The sequence below is a fragment of the Anguilla anguilla genome, chromosome 19, assembly GCF_013347855.1.
Source record: "Anguilla anguilla isolate fAngAng1 chromosome 19, fAngAng1.pri, whole genome shotgun sequence".
Lineage (NCBI taxonomy): Eukaryota > Metazoa > Chordata > Actinopteri > Anguilliformes > Anguillidae > Anguilla > Anguilla anguilla.
The window spans coordinates 8,935,266-8,952,232 of NC_049219.1; the positions used below are offsets into that span (position 1 = coordinate 8,935,266).

The following is a 16,967-nucleotide window of genomic DNA, read 5'->3' on the forward strand; positions in this document are numbered from 1 at the left end:
CAAACTGTCGCTCATTACCGACCCCCCCCCCCCCCCAAAACTAACGCAGGCTCCGCCGGGCTGTCCGTCACGCCCTCAGCGTCCAATCATCGCCCTGCCGTCGCCCCCCCCCCCAGTCTGAGCCCCAGGAGCCGGGAGCCGGTCGCCCGAGTGCACGCTGACCGTACTCCAACATCTGCGCATTCAACATGGACACTCTCAGTGAACACGACCGCACTCCCAGCAAAACCTTCCCTTAAACACGACCGCACCCACAAACTTCTCTATAAACACGACCACACCCACAAACTTCTCCATATACACGACCGCACCCACAAACTTCTCCATATACACGACCGCACTCCCAAACAAAAGAATTCATGCATTATTAATTCCCCCGTTTCACAAAGCAGGATTACAGAGTCAGCTGGATGACTGCGCCAAGTAAAACCCGGAACAGATCTTTTTTACTTCAGTCCATGTTCCAGATTGATCGGGTTCCGGGTTTTACTCAGCACCAGTTAATCCCAGCTCGCTCAGTAACAGACCTGGGTCAAATACGTATTTGTTTGGGATTCAAATACTTTTCTATACTTTACTGATCTTGTCTGGTGTATTGGGACCAATGGAACACTCTCAGAAAGTGCAAAAACCCCGCCCTTCTGGTCATATTGGCAGGCTCAATTACACCAGGCAAGATCAACAGAGCACAGAAAAGTGTTTGAATCCAAAACAAACACGTATTTGACTCAGGTCTGCTCAGTAACCCCACTTCCTGGAACAGGGCTGTGGTGTGTCAGTAACCTGCTTTGGTTTTCCCACTGGTCCCGTTACAGACCGGAATACCAGTGGAGGTCAGGCGCAGCGGACTGTGGGCTGGGAAGCCAGACGACAGAGGGAGGGGACACAGCTGGGCTTGAGATAACGTGCTCGCAGTCTTTATTTCAACACAAAGTACAAAGAAGCGGGCGAAGGAGGCGCGGACGGAGGAGGTGCGGGCGGAGGAGGTGCTGGCGGAGGGGGGCGGTGCCCTGCGACATTTGGGCGTTATTTTCAGTCTCCTGGTTCTGTCAAGGGTCTGCAGAGACAGAGAGAGAGAGAGAGAGAGAGAGAGACTGCGAAGGTCGCTGAGAAATGTTCTTCCGAAAAATCCCCTCCATCCTCGACCCCCTCCTCCTCCGGGACGCCGCTCAAGTTCTTTCACTGCTGTCCCGCGGCGGGTCCGGCGACCTCTGACCCGCTGCCCGCCGCGGCGCGCTCGCTCGCGTCGGGGCGGTCGGGGCCGGACGGGCGGGTCGCGTGCAGCGGGGCGGGGGGGTCGCAGCCCAGGAACGCCCCGTTCTCAAAGCAGTACTGCAGGAGGGCGCTGAAACAGGGGTCCTGCAATACACACGCATTTTAATACAGGCACCTGCGGGGGCACATTGAAACAGGGGTCCTGCAATACGCACACACATTTTAATACAGGCACCTGCGGGGGCACATTGAAACAGGGGTCCTGCAATAAGCACACACATTTTAATACAGGCACCTGCGGGGGCGCATTGAAACAGGGGTCCTGCAATAAGCACACACATTTTAATACAGGCACCTGCGGGGGCACATTAAAACAGGGGTCCTGCAATAAGCACAAACATTTTAATACAGGCACCTGCGGGGGCACATTGAAACAGGGGTCCTGCAATAAGCACACACATTTTAATACAGGCAGCTGCGGGGGCACATTGAAACAGGGGTCCTGCAATACGCACAAACATTTTAATACAGGCAGCTGTGTTCAATTGCTTCTTCACTGCAAGTATGAGAGAACGTTCAGTGACTAGATTCAAAAGCCTAGAATCAGGACTAGATACTGAAAGTGCTCTTACACTTGCAGTGAGAAAGGAGACAGGAAGAGGGCGCTGTCGCTCACCTTAATGAGGACGTGCGGGTTGCCCACAACGATGAGCAGGGCCTTGGGGCGGGTGATGGCCACGTTGAAGCGCTTGGGATTGGACAGGAAGCCCAGGACGTACTGCTTGTCCTCCGTCGCAGCAACCTCGTTGGACCTCACCTGTGACACGTACGTCCACATGAATGCGCGCACACACACACACACGTACACAGACAGACACACTATGATGGTGATCCAAACTATACACGATATGATAAAACAATAAGCTAGAAATACTGCGTCGCAGTCGTATGCCCGCGCCAAGGCAAAAACGTGTTTTGTGACCTCTCAAGTTCATCCCTGAGTCCAAGTGGACGTCTGTGCCAAGTTTGAAGAAATTCCCTCAAGGCATTCCTGAGATATCGCGTTCACGAGACTGAGACGCACGGACGGACGGACGGACGCACAACCGGAAAACATAATGCCGCCGGCCATGGCTGTGCCGTCGCGGAGGCATAAAAATATATCACAAATCATAATGTCAATAACTAACTTTGCATAATGCAGCAGGGGCTAGCCGGCCTGTTCATTTCGTTCCGTACGTTCACGCGTTACATTTGAGCGGCCCTGTGGGAGGGGGCACGTCGTTACCGTGGACAAGATGATGACCAGGAACTCCTGCCCCTGGAACTCCTCCACTGAGCCCACCTTGATCTCCGCCAGCCCCACCCTGCTCAGCAGCACTCTGATCTTCTCCACCTGCATGGAGAGGGAGAGAGACCCCCACTAACAATAGAGCAGGACCCCCCGAAACCAGGACTGAGACCCCCACTAACAGAGCAGGACCCCCAAACCAGCACTAAGACCCCCCTAACCAGACCTAAAATCCCCACCCACCCAGAACTAAGACCACCACTAAGCATGACTAAGACCGCCCCCCCCCCCCCAGTAACCAGGATGAGACCCTCACTAACTCTCTATTCTGGATTCCTACTGTACCTGCGGGGGCTTTTTCCGTAACCCCCCCGTGCTATTGGTCAGGCTCACGTTAAAGAGCTCTCTTTAAACACTGCAGTCTAACAGAGCGCGCCCCCACCTGCTTCCTGTAGGGGGCGATGACTCCAATCTGAGTGGCAGCGATGGGCTTGTAGAGCCTCTTGGCCAGCTGGCAGCAGTACAGCATGACCTGCACGGCCTCCCCGGGGTTAAACCAGGAGGGGTTGTTGGCCTCGCGCATCTCAGTGCCCTGAGAGACAGAGGGGGCGGAGTTACTGACAAGGGCGGGGTTACTTGATGAGGGGGCGAGGTTATTGATGAGGGGGTGGGGTTACTGGGGACAAAGGGCGGGGTTACCGGGAGAGAAAGGGAGGGGTTACTGAATGAGGGGGTGGGGTCACAGGGGGAAAAGGGCGGGGTTACCAGGAGAGAAAAGGGCGGGGTTACAGGCGGAAGCTCACCCGGACCCCGTGGAAGAGGAGGGGGAAGCCCTTGGTGGGCAGGCGGCTCCAGTGGCACAGCGACTCCACCACCGCCCGCTGGGCGCGGACGCACAGCTCGCCGCTGTAGAACAGCCGCGACGGCAGCGCCAGCAGAGACTCATGGGAGCGGTAGTTACACACAAGCTTGGTCACCTGATGCCACAGAGGAGCAGCAGCGACAGACACATCATCAATAAAAACCAAAAATCGACTATTCAGAAATGACTCCTTTGGGGGGGGTATTTCATGAAGCAGGATTACTGAGTTAGCCAGATAACTGCACCGAGAAAAACCCGGAACGGCTCTTTTTAAACTCAGTCCAGATGTTCCAGATTTGGGAGGGTTCCGGGTTTTACTCCGCGCAGTTAAACCTGCTTCCTGATACAGGGCCCTGGTTGGACAGCCTCTCCCTCTCCCCCTCCCTCTCCCACGAAGGCGAGCGGGGCGCTGTCGTGACTCACCAGTAAGGGGTTGTAGCCCCCTTCCCCTGGGGAGTACAGGGGAGTGGCCATTAGCCTCTCCATCAGGGACACCCCCAGCCCAAACACAGAGGCCAGGCGGGACTTCACCACCGGGCCCAGCTGCCGGGAGTCACCGGCCAGAACCATCTGGGACATGGGGGGGGGGGGGGGGGCGTGCACTTATTACTCACTTGTATAGATTTAACTAACGCTGCTCATGCTATTTTTTGCCATTTTAGGCTGCGTGTCTTAAGCTGCGGTAAAGTTAGCCGTTTGCACTGGCCTGCCGTTATTTCAATCACACAGCGGCCGCCTTGGTGTGGGGGTGTTCTGGGGATTAGAAACTGCCGTGTGTGTGTGTGTGTACGTGCATGCATGTGAGAGAGAGAGAGAGAGAGAGAGAGAGAGAGAGAGAGAGAGAGAGAGAGAGAGAGAGAGAGAGAGAGAGAGAGAGAGAGAGAGAGAGAGAGAGAGAGAGAGAGAGAGAGAGAGAGAGAGAGAGAGAGAGAGAGAGAGAGAGAGTCTGTGTGTGTGTGTGTGTGTGTGAGAGAGAGTGTGTGTGTCTTACCTGGCCATCTCTCTCAGACAGCAGCCCCAGGGGAATCAGAGTCTCTGGCTCAGTGGCCTGACCGGCCTCATCTATAAATACATGAGTGAAATGACCCACACTGCAGAAAGAGAGAGAGAGAGAGAGAGAGGTTAACAAACCAAAATGGCAGAGGAAAAGGACACTGAGAAAAGGAAAAGAACCTCACCATTCACCTTAGAGAGAGAGTGAAAGAAATCAATGAATAAAAACAATAGAAACACATTTCACAAAAGACATCTATTGTCATGCCATCACACTGCACAATCATAATAGTAAAATATGACCATTATAGAGCCACACTGCAAAATATGACTGTTGTAATGTCATACTGCAAAATCAGCCCGCTAGGTCGCCCCCTAGTGGGCTCCCTGCGCGCTGCGCTGGATCTCACCGGAGGCCGATTTGGTAGAACATGCCGGCGCTGGAGCAGGTGCTGACCACGATCCGGTGGAAGGAGGCGTGGCGGATGTCTTCTCCCGCCCGGCAGTACTGCCGCAGCACCTCCTGGACGGACTGCGAAAAAGGAGGAGAGGAGAGGACGGATGGAGGGAAGAGGAGGCGCATTAACGAATCCTCACGCTGCGTGTGGAGGTGCCCGGTTTGCGCGCGGCTCTATAAAGCCGGAGGCCCGCTCGCCCGTCTGTCACTACCTCCTCCTGCCTGCAGGTGGCGTTGACGCGCACCAGGCTGGCGTCGCGCAGGAAGCCGCTGTGGTGCAGCCGCAGGCAGACGAGGTCGGCCGCGCTGTTGGAGGGGGTGCAGACCAGCAGGCGGCTGCTGGGGACCCGGTGGTACACCTGCAGAGAGAGAGAGGGAGAGAGAGAGGGAGAGGGAGAGAGGGTGCAAGAAAGAGAAAGACAGAGTAAGAAGAGGACAGAGACGAGTCACCAGATTTTTTTCCCCAAACTGCATCATTAGCGGTATTTTAGCAGCTTCTTAATGATCTAAATCCAGATATTTTAGTTTATCGTAGACTGCTGGTCTGGTGTATAGCGCTTTGCGCTGCTAGTACGGTCATTATTATTCAGATAAATGGGCCGGCAGGCAGCTCGGCAGCCCAAACCTGCAGGATGGTCTCGATGAGGGTGATGGTCTTGCCGGTGCCGGGCGGCCCGAAGAGGATGTAGGGGGAGGGGCGGGACTCGGCCGCAAGGATGCGTTTGACGGCTTCCCTCTGGGCGGGGTTCAGCCCGGGGATGAAGAACCGCCCCGGCTTCGGGACGGGCCGGGGTGGGACCGCGGCGTCTGGGGGGGGGAAGGAGTTTGAGATCGCCGATGCAACTGAGCCTGTGCGCACCTCGTTTCCAAAATTCAAACTGGAGGCTGATATCCCTGCTCTAGGCTGATGGCAAAATGACTGGCCTTTTCTCATTATCGTCTCAAACTTCAAATTCTTAAGGAATTACCCCCTAACAAACATCAAGAACACACCGAGAGTCTCAAACCTGTGGCTAAGTGCAAGGGGGGGTTTCACCATTTCAAGGTTGTAAAATGGTTCCCGCCAAACTATGTTCTTTGGGGGGGGGGGGGGGGGGGGGGGGTCTGATTCAAATCCGAAGCACCAGGATTCTGATGTTTTTTGAGGTTTCCCGTCCAGGTTTTTGAAGTTCCCTTTCCATCACCAGACACACTTGTCCTTGGAAACGAGGTGTGCAGTCTTTCACTAATCGGTGACTTAAACAGCTCTTATGCGATTAAGCATTGCAAAAAACAACAGCGGGTGCTGCGGCCTTTCAGAGAGTGGAGCTGAGCGAGACGGACACGACCGAAGCGCTGCCCGGGGTTAGCCCGCGGCGGCGATGACGAACCGCGAACCTCGATCGGCCAACGGCCAGTCACCTGGGTTCGTCTGAGTTGCCACGGAAACCATGCCTACGCACACGCTCAGGATGTTCTCGCCGCGTGTTCTGGGGGAACAGCGGCCTTCTCCCTGGAAGGGAATCACAAATAAAGACTTTAAAAAGGTAGCGCCCACATCGTTCTCAGGTGTAAAAACATGCCTTTTCCAGTCAGTATCGGAAAGAGAAGTGTCTGGGGAAAAAAGATTCAGAGCACACCTGAGTGAAATTTTGTTTCAAACTACAGCTGTACAGAGGTGCTAATATAAAAAACAGGATCCAATGCGCACCCAATTCAGTATCGACTAAAAGGCAAAGCTGACCCTTAGTTATCTGGGCTGTTGTGACTGGTTGCATGTGGTTAGAGGTGCTGTTGCTATTGGCTGCATGTGGTTAGCTGGGAGAGTCCCAGCCCGGTCCCATCAGTCCCCCACAGTCCCATCTCTCACCTCCTCCTCCCCCTCCTCCTCCTCCTCTGGGACCTGGTCCCCCTCCTGGTCCTCGTCAGCCCACTCTCCGCTCCAGAGGGGCTCCTGCAGGGCCACCTGGCTGGGGAAGAGCACTGGGGGCGGGGCAGGGCGGAGAGGCAAAGAGGCGTGAAGGGAGCAAAGTGAACCGACAGAAGGCGGAGAGAAAGAGGACACTGATAAAGGAGAGAAGCTCACCGTTCTCCCCAAAATGGCGGATCTGGTCCAAGGCGCAGTGACACCGGCGCATTGTCAACCTGGTGACGACACAACAGGACAAGTTATCCGCGTACGTACGCGGCGCTGCGGATACACCCTAGTGTGCAACGTCACGTTTGCACGGTTTGTGGGGACCCCAGCAAGAGTGGCTCCCACAAGTGCAACACCCAGTGGGGACCCAAAAAAAAAACACCACAATCCCAACACCACACTGAGGTTCACAACAGGGCCAGACCGCCCAAATGCTTCAATGCAGCCGCGCCGAAACGGTTTAAAGTTGAAACAAAACATAAAACGCAAACACGGTCATTATAAACAGGGTTGCACAACTCCAGGCCTGGACGGCCGGTGCATCTGCCGGTTTCTGGTGCGTTTCATAACGAACTGGACGCACAAACTGCTTCCGAGGCCTAAATTTCCCCACTTCAAATTAAAAAAAAAAATCACAGAAATCCACGCAGGGATGAAGGGACTCCACAGAAACCGGCGGACACGGCGGCCCCCCGGGGCCGGAGCAGGGCGCCGTCGTCCTCACGTCCCCCTCAGGGGGGCCCGCGCACCTGTTGAAGGCGAACTCCACGTCCAGAGGCTCTCCCAGGTAGCTGTGCTGGAAGTCGGCGTTCACCCGCAAGCTCAGGTCCTCGTCGTTGATCTGCGGGTTCGAAAGGGGATCAAAAAAAAGCTGACAGGGGCGCTACGGCCAGGGTCTACACCGGCCAGTTTTCCAACTCCACCGCTATACGCTTCACATGTTCCTCAGCAGCATTAGTTACCATCGGTGCTGTAGTAAGGACAGAGGAAGAAGCTTTGGACCTTCAAAAATCGTCGTAATTGCAGGCAAGTTCGTTCATGCTATTGGCGCAATGGTTTGAAACCTGCATAACTGCTTCGGTGGTTAGGAACCACCATCACACAGATAACGTTCTCCAGCATCTCGATCGTGTGACTAATGTTCCCGAGTACCTCCACCACACAGCTAACGTTCTCCAGCATCTCAATCGTGTGACTAATGTTCCTGAGTACCTCCACCACATAGCTAACGTTCTCCAGCATCTCAATCGTGTGACTAATGTTCCTGAGTACCTCCACCACACAGCTAACGTTCTCCAGCATCTCAATCGTGTGACTAATGTTCCTGAGTACCTCCACCACATAGCTAACGTTCTCCAGCATCTCAATCGTGTGACTAATGTTCCTGAGTACCTCCACCACACAGCTAACGTTCTGCAGCATCTCAATCGTGTGACTAATGTTCCTGAGTTACCTCCACCACATAGCTAACGTTCTCCAGCATCTCAATCGTGTGACTAATGTTCCTGAGTACCTCCACCACATAGCTAACGTTCTCCAGCATCTCAATCGTATGACTAATGTTCTTGAGTACCTCCACCACATAGCTAACATTCTCCAGCATCTTGATCGTGTGACTAATGTTCCCGAGTACCTCCACCACACAGCTAACGTTCTCCAGCATCTCCGTTGTGTAACTAATGTGTTTGAGTACCTCCACCACGTAGCTGATGTACTCCATCACCAACCCACCGCTCAGCGGCTTCTTCAGAACGACGCGGTCACCTGCAGGACAGAGGCACACAGAAATCAACCAGCGCCTATGGCAGACGGGACAAAAGGCGAGCAATAGCGCGCAAGACACCGAGTTTGGGTTGGTCTCGCTCTTCAATTGGTCCCTTCTGAGCACCGGAGACTCCGATTGGTCCGCGGGCGTCTGTGCTTCAGGGTGGGGGGGTGGGGGGGGGGGGCGCTCTCACCTATGAAGACGCTGGGCCGGCCCTCGGCCACGCCCGGCACCTCCAGGTGCAGGTAGTGCGCCCCCTTCCTGAGGAGGGCGGCGCTGAGGCTGAACTCCCGCAGCTCCTGCTCCGCGTGCAGCTCCTCCAGCCAGAGCAGCGCCGAGAAGCGGCCCGGGGCCGAGGCCGGGGTCAGGGCCTGGAATACGGGGGGGGGGGGGGGGGGGGGGGGTGGGGGGGGAAGAGAAAAACGCCATAGCGCAGCCCCTCAGACCCGGAAGCCCCTGGGTACGCCGGGGCCTCCGCTCCAGCCACAAAATGGACGCCAAGAGGTCAGGCCTCATCAACTTCATCTTAACTGCACACAGACTAGACTGAGGGATGGTTTCTCCTCTTTAAGGCATCAGCTATGGCTGCTGTGGAGGTCCCGTATTCACACAGAGCTGTTAATCGGTCCGATACGCAAGGCAGGCTGGGATTTTCCGGACTGTTCCGTAACGCAAATCGTTCCTCCAAAGGGAGGTTTCATGTTTAACTGACAGGTGAAATCAGAGGGGTCCTAATAGCTGGTACTTGCGAAAAATAATTAAAAGACTGAGAAAAATTACAGCGAGTAAAACCTGCCTTCTGCTATGAGGGTTAAGGAATCGATTATCAAAGTGATGAAACTAGACAACTTTCATAATTTTCATAACTGTTGAAATGGAATTTAAAGAAGCCTAGATGATCAAGAGCTGTAACAAAATCTAGCAATATACAAGGGGTCCCAGGACAGAGTTTGAGAACAGTTTGAGATGTACAACAGTTTCCAAATAAATCAGGTCGTGAGGCTGAGAGAGTAGACGGAGCGGAGAGTGTCACCAGGCACCAGGGGAGAGAGGGAAAGAAAAGGAGGGGAGAGAGAAAGATGAAGACAGCAGGACAGAGTGAGGGAGAGCGGCGTCACCTCCGCCAGCTTGGGCTGGGCCACCAGCACGTCGGCCTGCTGCTCCACGCAGTCCCGCAGGGCCTGGGGCACAGGGTAGTTGCCCAAAAAATTGGGCAGGTGGCGCCTCAGCAGCCTGCGCAGACACACAGGGGCCGGCTCAGCGAGGAGGGGGTTTCACCCAGCAGAGCACAGAAACGCACTGCAGCAGATACGCCCCTTACAAACGAGGGGCGGCCATTCTGGCTCTCGCGCATTTCAGTGGCCTTTTTAAACAGTCAAACTCCTGCCGTGTGCGCAGGTGCCACCTGGCTCCTGGCTTAACTGGCTAATTACCTGTGCACAGCATTTCTGGGCCTCTCATAGGTCAGAGCAAAGTAACACACATCACACAGTGTGTTCAGCTGTTATTCACAGGCTTATCAATAACTGGAGCTAAATTCTCAGTTCATGTAAATCAGGGGTAATCAACCCTGTTCCTGGGGATCTTCTCTCCTGTAGGTTTTCATTTCAACCCTAATTTGGCACGCCTGACTACTAATTAGCAGCTCAACGAGAGCTCTTGAGAGGTGTGCTTTTCTAGGGTCGAAGGGATAACCTATAGAACGGTAGATCTCTAGGAACAGGGTTGATTACCACTGGCTGAAATGACCTTACTAGTTAACTTAGCATAAAATTGGGAGCTTTTCCAGACTTTGTTTTCATTAGCAATGCTGTCTGCGCTCTGGGCTAAAGCTGTATGAATGGTGCTTTATTTTATGCGATTGTGATTGGACGCTGTGCTCCGGAGGCGGGGCTCCCCCCGGTTTAGGGAGGGTTACCGTATGGGCGGAGGCGGGGGCAGCACGGTGACCACCTGACGGGGGCCGTCCGGCCGGGGCGCGGGCGCCGCCGGGCTGTAGGGGGCGCTGGGCTGCAGGAGCCGCTCCTCCGCGCTGTGCACCGTCACCTCCAGGCGCCTCCCGATGGTGAACAGGGGGAAGTGCAGCAGCAGCATCTCGGCGCAGCGCCCCAGGTTCCTGAGGTGGGCACGGACACGACGGCCATGTCTGTCTCTCTCTTTCTCTCTCCCTCCCTCCCTCACACTCACTCACTCTTTGTCTCTCTCTCGTTCTCTCTGTATCCCTCTCTCTCCATTTCTTCAACTCGAAGATGGATACTGAGCCTTTTCGATTTTGTTAAATTCAATTTCTTGGTATTTTTTGGTTTCAAAAACGGCCATTTTCACAGTGCTGAGCCTACTTCATTACTGCCCCCGGGGGATAAATAAAGTGTTTTTGAACCGAACTGAATTGAGTTAAATAGTGCGACAGATAACTGAAGCTAGCTACAGAAAGATACAGCACTGTTAGCTACGCTTCCTGTTGTCTCAATGCTAACAATGTGATGCACGAGGTTGCTGATGCTATGAGTGTAGTTTGTATAGTTCGGCTATCGTGTGTCAGGGTTAGTGGGGGGGGGGGGGGTAGTCGATGGCGACGGGGGGGAGGGACACTCACTTGGCCCTGCAGCTGACGGTGACGGGCAGCCTCTCTCCTGGAGCGATGGGCGCGTTCCTCTCCTCCGCCCCCACGGGGTCCGCCGTCAGCGGCCCCTTCCCGGGGGCCTCTCCCCCGGGGCCCCCGCCGTCCCCCGTCCCGTCGGGGGGCGGGGCCGAGAGGCCCGCCAGAGCCCCGTAGGGCGAGCGGGTCAGCGGGGGCAGCGGGACCCCCTCCCACAGGACCCGGGTTATGACGGCGGCGGCGCCCGGGCTCCGCCTCCTCGGCCCCGCCCTGGAGCGGGCGTCGGCCGGGGCGAGGCGGGCCACGGGACCCAGGCTGAACTGGCCCTCCGAGTCCCAGCCGGCGAGCTCGCAGCTCTGCAACGTCTGCACGTCCGGGCCCTGGTTCCTGCCCGGAACAGTCCCCATTCAGCCTGTGCACAACCAGCACGCTAGCAGCCGCTAAGCACAACCGCTAGCTTGGCTGTGCACGTCCATTAGCTTAGCAGCCACCCTTCTACCCAACATCCAGTATAAAGCCAGAGGAGGGGAGGTTGTTATAGCAGCAAAGGGTGGACCAACTTCATATTAACGCTTATAATTTTGGATGAGATTTTGAAGGTCAGGAGTCCACATACCTTTGGCCATGTACTGAATGTGTGTGTATACACTTTGTTGTACGTCAGTCTGGATAAGAGTGTCTGCCAAATGCCTGTAATGTAATGTGTGTGTGTGTGTGCGTGTGTGGGGGGGGGGATCTTACTCTATCCAGACCACCAGTTCCCGGCATTCTCCCAGCATCAGCATGCCAAAAGCGGTCTCCTGACTGACCAGCAGCCCCCCTTTGTTCTCCTGCAGGGCCTCCACCTCGCCGTCCAGCCCAGGTCTGGCCCCGCCCACACTGAGAGAGACAGCACACGCCAGCAGTGACGCTACAGCCCGTCACTCAACTGCTTCCTAACTGTTACACTTCCTGCTACTGCACACGCTCTGCAACTTGAGTAGGGGTGGTACCTGAGGGGAGTGGGGGGGGGTACCTGAGGTGAGAGGGGGCGGTACCTGAGGCGAGCAAGGGGGGTGGGGGGGCGGTACCTCAGGTGAGTGGGGGGGGGGGGGGGCGGGCAGTACCTCAGGTGAGTGGGGGCCATGCACAGGGCCCGCCAGCAGTAGAAGGACTGGCTGCTCTCCAGCACCACCACGTTCACCAGGTCTCCGGGGCTGGGCCGGTACTGACCGGGGAGGAGCACAGAGTCCAGACTGAAGAACACACTGTCCTCCACCACCCCACTGCAGCCAAACACACTGGACACGCGCACCTGCGAGAGAGAGCGAGCGAGAGAGAACACACAGCACTAACACACTGCACAGGGAACAGAGAAGGCAGTATTGTGGTGTTTTACTTAAAGGGAAAAACACAGTATTGGGGTGTTTTAGTAAAAGGAGAGAAGGCAGTATTGGGGTTCTATAGTAAAGGACGAGAAGGGGACCCACATTATCCATGCGGCGATAGCGTAGCGGTGCGACAGAGTGGGCCTGGCTGCTCCACTCAGTGGGACTGATGAAGTACTGGGCCTGGACCCAGTCTCCCTTCATGGGCTCATAACCTGCAGCGAGAGACCGAGAACAAAGCATTACATTATGTGTAATATGCCTTTAGCATCTTATCCAGAGCGACTTACACAACATTTCACATTGCATTTTACACTGTACCCATTTATACAGCCGGATGTATACTGAAGCAATGCAGGTTAAGTACCTTGCTCAAGGGTACAACGGCAGTGTCCTACCTGGGAATCGAACCTGTGACTGTAACCTGTGGTTACAAGAACAAAAATTCTACTATATAAAGCGGCTTACTGTCAACACAGGACAGGTCTTACCGCCTTCCAAGAGATCCCAAACCAAACACTTTCTTTGTGAAATAATTTCTAGAAGTTTGAGAGCAGGTTTCCTAGAGCGTTTCCAGGCAACCGCTGTCCGTCCAAACGTCAGCACTGTGCTTTACCCGGTAAAGACTGTACCTTCGCACAGGGCCTGTCGGGGGAAAAAGGTGGTCTGGTTGATGAAGCCCCCGTCCCGGTCGCATGACGTCACGGTGCCGGTGAGAGGCCTGAGCCGACTCATCTCCGATTCCAAGGACGTGCCACCACCTTCCTCCCAGGCGTCGGTCAACAGCTCCACCTACAGGACAGGAGGACACATCGCAGGGGTTTACTGCTTAAGCCGGCGGTAACCTACCCTGTTCCTGGAGATCCGCCGTCCTGTAGGTTTTCATTTTAGGCTAATGGCTAAAACGCACCGTGTTTTTGTGTTCGAGACAAGATGACAGAGATGCAGATACAGATGCAGACACTGAGAAAGAGACAGCCATTTTTAACATGCTTAACAACAACACACACACACACAGAAATGGTTTCCTCCAGGTACTCCGGTTTCCTCCCACAGTCCAGAGACATGCAGGTTAGGCTAACTGGAGAGTGTAAATTGCTCATAGGTATGAGTGGGTGCGTGAATGGCGTGTGGGCCCTGCAATGGGTTGGCAATCTGTCCAGGGTGTATTCCTGCCTCTTGCCAAAAGCCCGCCCATGACCCTGACCAGGATTAAGCAGGTTAGATAATGAATGGATGGATGGGCACAGGAAAAGTTGGCACTACAGGATAAGCGTAGGGACAGTGTGAGAATTGGAGATGCTAGGCCGTCCGTGAGCAACCGCCCCGGATACCCACCCTGAGTGCCCTCCATCCCCCGTGGGGACCCCCCCGTACTGCCAGGGCGGTGACGCCGTCGCCCACGCGCAGGGGGACCCCGCCCATCACCTCCTCGCCGGTGAAGTAGACGCCGTCGTCGATGAGTCCGTAATCCTGGCAGAGGCGTGTGACCACCCCGCCCTGCACGTGCCGGATCTCCTCCGCGTCTGCGTCCGAAGGAGATTGGCGGTAAGCTCCTCAGACAAATTTCTGCCCTTAATGGGTTTCAATGACCCATCATGTAGGCCTGAACAGTTTACCATTTCAGCTACATTTCTTTGTGAAGCTCTCAAAATAGCAGTTGACAGACAGAGCAAGGGCAGTTTAACAATTTCAGTTTCACACCAATCCAACATGAAAGCTGCAGCTCATCTCTGTAGCGGCCTACTATACTGTGAAATAGACTTGTGGAGTAAAGCATAATGCTAGCATCTTGAAACCGAAATCAGGCACCGATATGCAACCATCTGACACTTTTATCAAGCTGTGGATACTTAAGTGTGAGTTCTGGTGGACTGACCAGTCACGTAAAATCCAACGTCGTCGTCTTCCGCTCTCCTCCACAAGGGCGACATCAGCTTGCCAACGAGCCACTTCACAGCCGTTACCATGCCGACAATATACTGCTGGCGCAACAGAGGCACTGACTCGGTCATTTTCGTAGCCATCGTTCATTGCCCCAGTTGTTAATCAATCAGCTGAATCCCATTCATATTTCACTAGCACAAATGTGCATGCGGGTACTCGGGCTAGCAGATATTCAACAGGCGGCCCACTATTGCCTACTCTTCGCTCAATTAAAAAACAAATGAATCCAAAGCATCAAAATGTGAATATTAATCTGTACATCACCATCACATCACTGCATCTCGCACTATCGGCAGATTCATGAATATAAGCCCATGTCATTATATGAGACATCCAGCTAGTTTGATTACACGTATAGTAACCATTTCTGGTCTCCTTTGGAATATTGACAATACAAATGATTATCTGGCCCCATGACAATGTAAGCAAGTAGTTGATGAACCATGGCGTAAAACGTGTTTGTTTCCACATATTTAGGCTACTCCAGGAACAGCAGACATTGCCGAAAAGTTCTTGAAATGTGTCATTTTTTAGATATTCGTGTGCTCAATATTGCACGACACGTGTAGACCTCTAGCAAATAGTCCTACTCAACTAACTCGTAAGCTGCACTGCATCGTGTGCACGAACGACTGACACACAGAAATACTAGCTAGCAAGGTTAGCTTGCTATCGATCGTTCACCAAAAGCGCAAAGAAATTATCTCCACACGCCATGGTCAAGTTCCTGCGGCAATCCAAATACAATTTAAGACACTGTGAAGCCTTACCTTTCTCTTACAGCTATCAAACGATCTTGCAAGCTTTTCACCTTTCTCCAAACAAGTGCAAGTGAAATTTGCTGGGTTAGGCTATGTGGTTTTTTCCACACCCTGAATGTGAAAAATCAATTATTCTGATAGCTGTTAGAATGGCTCAGTTCAGAAATATTTTCCAGCTCCAGAACGATCAAAACAATCGTAAATTCGTATTGTAATTTGGTTGAATCAACTTAACTTCAAATCTAAAATCGTAATGCCGCCTAAAGGAAATAGGATGGGTTCTGTTCAAGCAATGCAGAAGTTTGCCATATCGCCATGAGAAAAAACTGCAAGTTAAATGTTGCCACGTGATCCTGCGTACTTGCACCGTGCACCGCTCATCAATTGCGCCGTCACACCTGTTAATTGAGAGATAGATTAAATGAAAGACAAAAAACTGTATTTAAAAAATGATTTGTAAAGTTTAACCTCATATGAAACGCTAGATGGCGGCGTTTTATAAGGTACAAAGATGTAGGCTAACCGCCATGCCATTCAACGCAACGGGACAATTTTTCTTATGTGACAGCCAGCTCGTTCGAAAAAAAATGATTAAAGTTACAGCTGTCATTCCATCTCCTTACAGTCTTCCAGGAAGACTCGCATGCACACACACAAATAGGATTCCACCGTTATAATGAGGTGTGTTTGCAGGTTTTTGTGGAGTCCTTTCAATCAATTGCCTCGAGAACAAGGTGTGTGAATTCCTTAGCCAATCAATGACTTAAATTTACCACCTGTGCCAAGAACACCTCAAAAACCTGCGGACACTGCAACTCTCTAGGACTGGAGTTTGACACCTGAACCATTAGAGAAGGCTCACAGTTATAGCCCTGCCCCTCCATTAAGGGGGTACCAGTATAGAGGGCAGTGTCTGATATCTTCTACTTACGACAGGAATAAGGTAACACTCAGGAATATCAGTCTTCTATTAATTCCTATGGGTGCTTCACACCCATGAAAGGAATATATATATATATATATATATATATATATATATATATATATGTATGTATGAAGATATTAGGTTATTTCCAATGTATATATAATGACCTAATTACTGTCAGGATGAAACTAAATTTACAGCCTTACAGGTCAGTGTTTGACAGGGGCATTAGTCACAAAAACAGAAAATCACGAGTCGGAAAACATACATTTTCTATACTTTGATGAATAATTGCTATAGATTTTAGGTTTGTATGATGGGATTTACAATGTAAACCCCTATTATACCTGATGCGCTGTCCTCCAGAGGCTTCTGTGATGTAACAATAAAGAATGACTCATTAATTATGATCTCATTAAGCTGACTTTATCAGTGGTCTGTGAGTGACAGCTGTATGACACCCCTGGGAGGAAACACTGATCTCTGACTTGTTCCGGAAAACAAATCCACCCATCTGATAGGTCACTAGGTAGTGTCAGTGTCATGCAATGATGCCCTTCCAGATAGTTCCCCACTCAAAGCATGATTGTGAACTGAGGTTATTGCATGACTGCATGATTGCATGCCTGACAATTAATCATCAAGTACACAGGCAACATGATTCTCAAGCAGGCTATCCAAAATCTACATATATCTCAATGTGCACATACATATTGTGACTCCCAAAATTTCTGCATGTGAACGGAAGTAGGCTAAAAATATAAAATATATATATAAATGCACAGCAATTGTACATCATCTGCTCTAGACTTGGATTCTCTAGACATGGATGTCGTGTATTCTGTGTGCGGGTGGGGACATTTCCGATTTCTTCCTAAATAGATTCTG

At 52.7% G+C, this 16,967-nt stretch overlaps 1 protein-coding gene across 1 annotated transcript; it reads right to left on the reverse strand.

Moving 5' to 3' along the window:
* Nucleotides 1–925: 925 nt before the first annotated feature.
* mov10l1 (Mov10 like RISC complex RNA helicase 1) lies at nt 926–15,552 on the reverse strand. Its single transcript, XM_035402222.1, has 26 exons — nt 15,164–15,552; nt 14,326–14,428; nt 13,785–13,972; nt 13,079–13,238; nt 12,549–12,661; nt 12,186–12,373; nt 11,821–11,958; nt 11,077–11,466; nt 10,399–10,596; nt 9,599–9,713; nt 8,674–8,851; nt 8,409–8,479; nt 7,465–7,556; nt 6,884–6,942; nt 6,668–6,780; nt 6,220–6,310; nt 5,444–5,625; nt 5,031–5,177; nt 4,772–4,893; nt 4,360–4,459; nt 3,792–3,938; nt 3,310–3,483; nt 2,949–3,098; nt 2,504–2,611; nt 1,892–2,032; nt 926–1,359 (listed from the first exon to the last, which is right to left on the reverse strand). Exons 2-26 carry the CDS (start codon nt 14,414–14,416, stop codon nt 1,180–1,182), a joined length of 3,636 nt encoding a protein of 1,211 aa, XP_035258113.1. The 5' UTR covers nt 14,417–14,428; nt 15,164–15,552; the 3' UTR covers nt 926–1,179.
* Between the last annotated feature and the right edge of the window lie 1,415 nt (nt 15,553–16,967).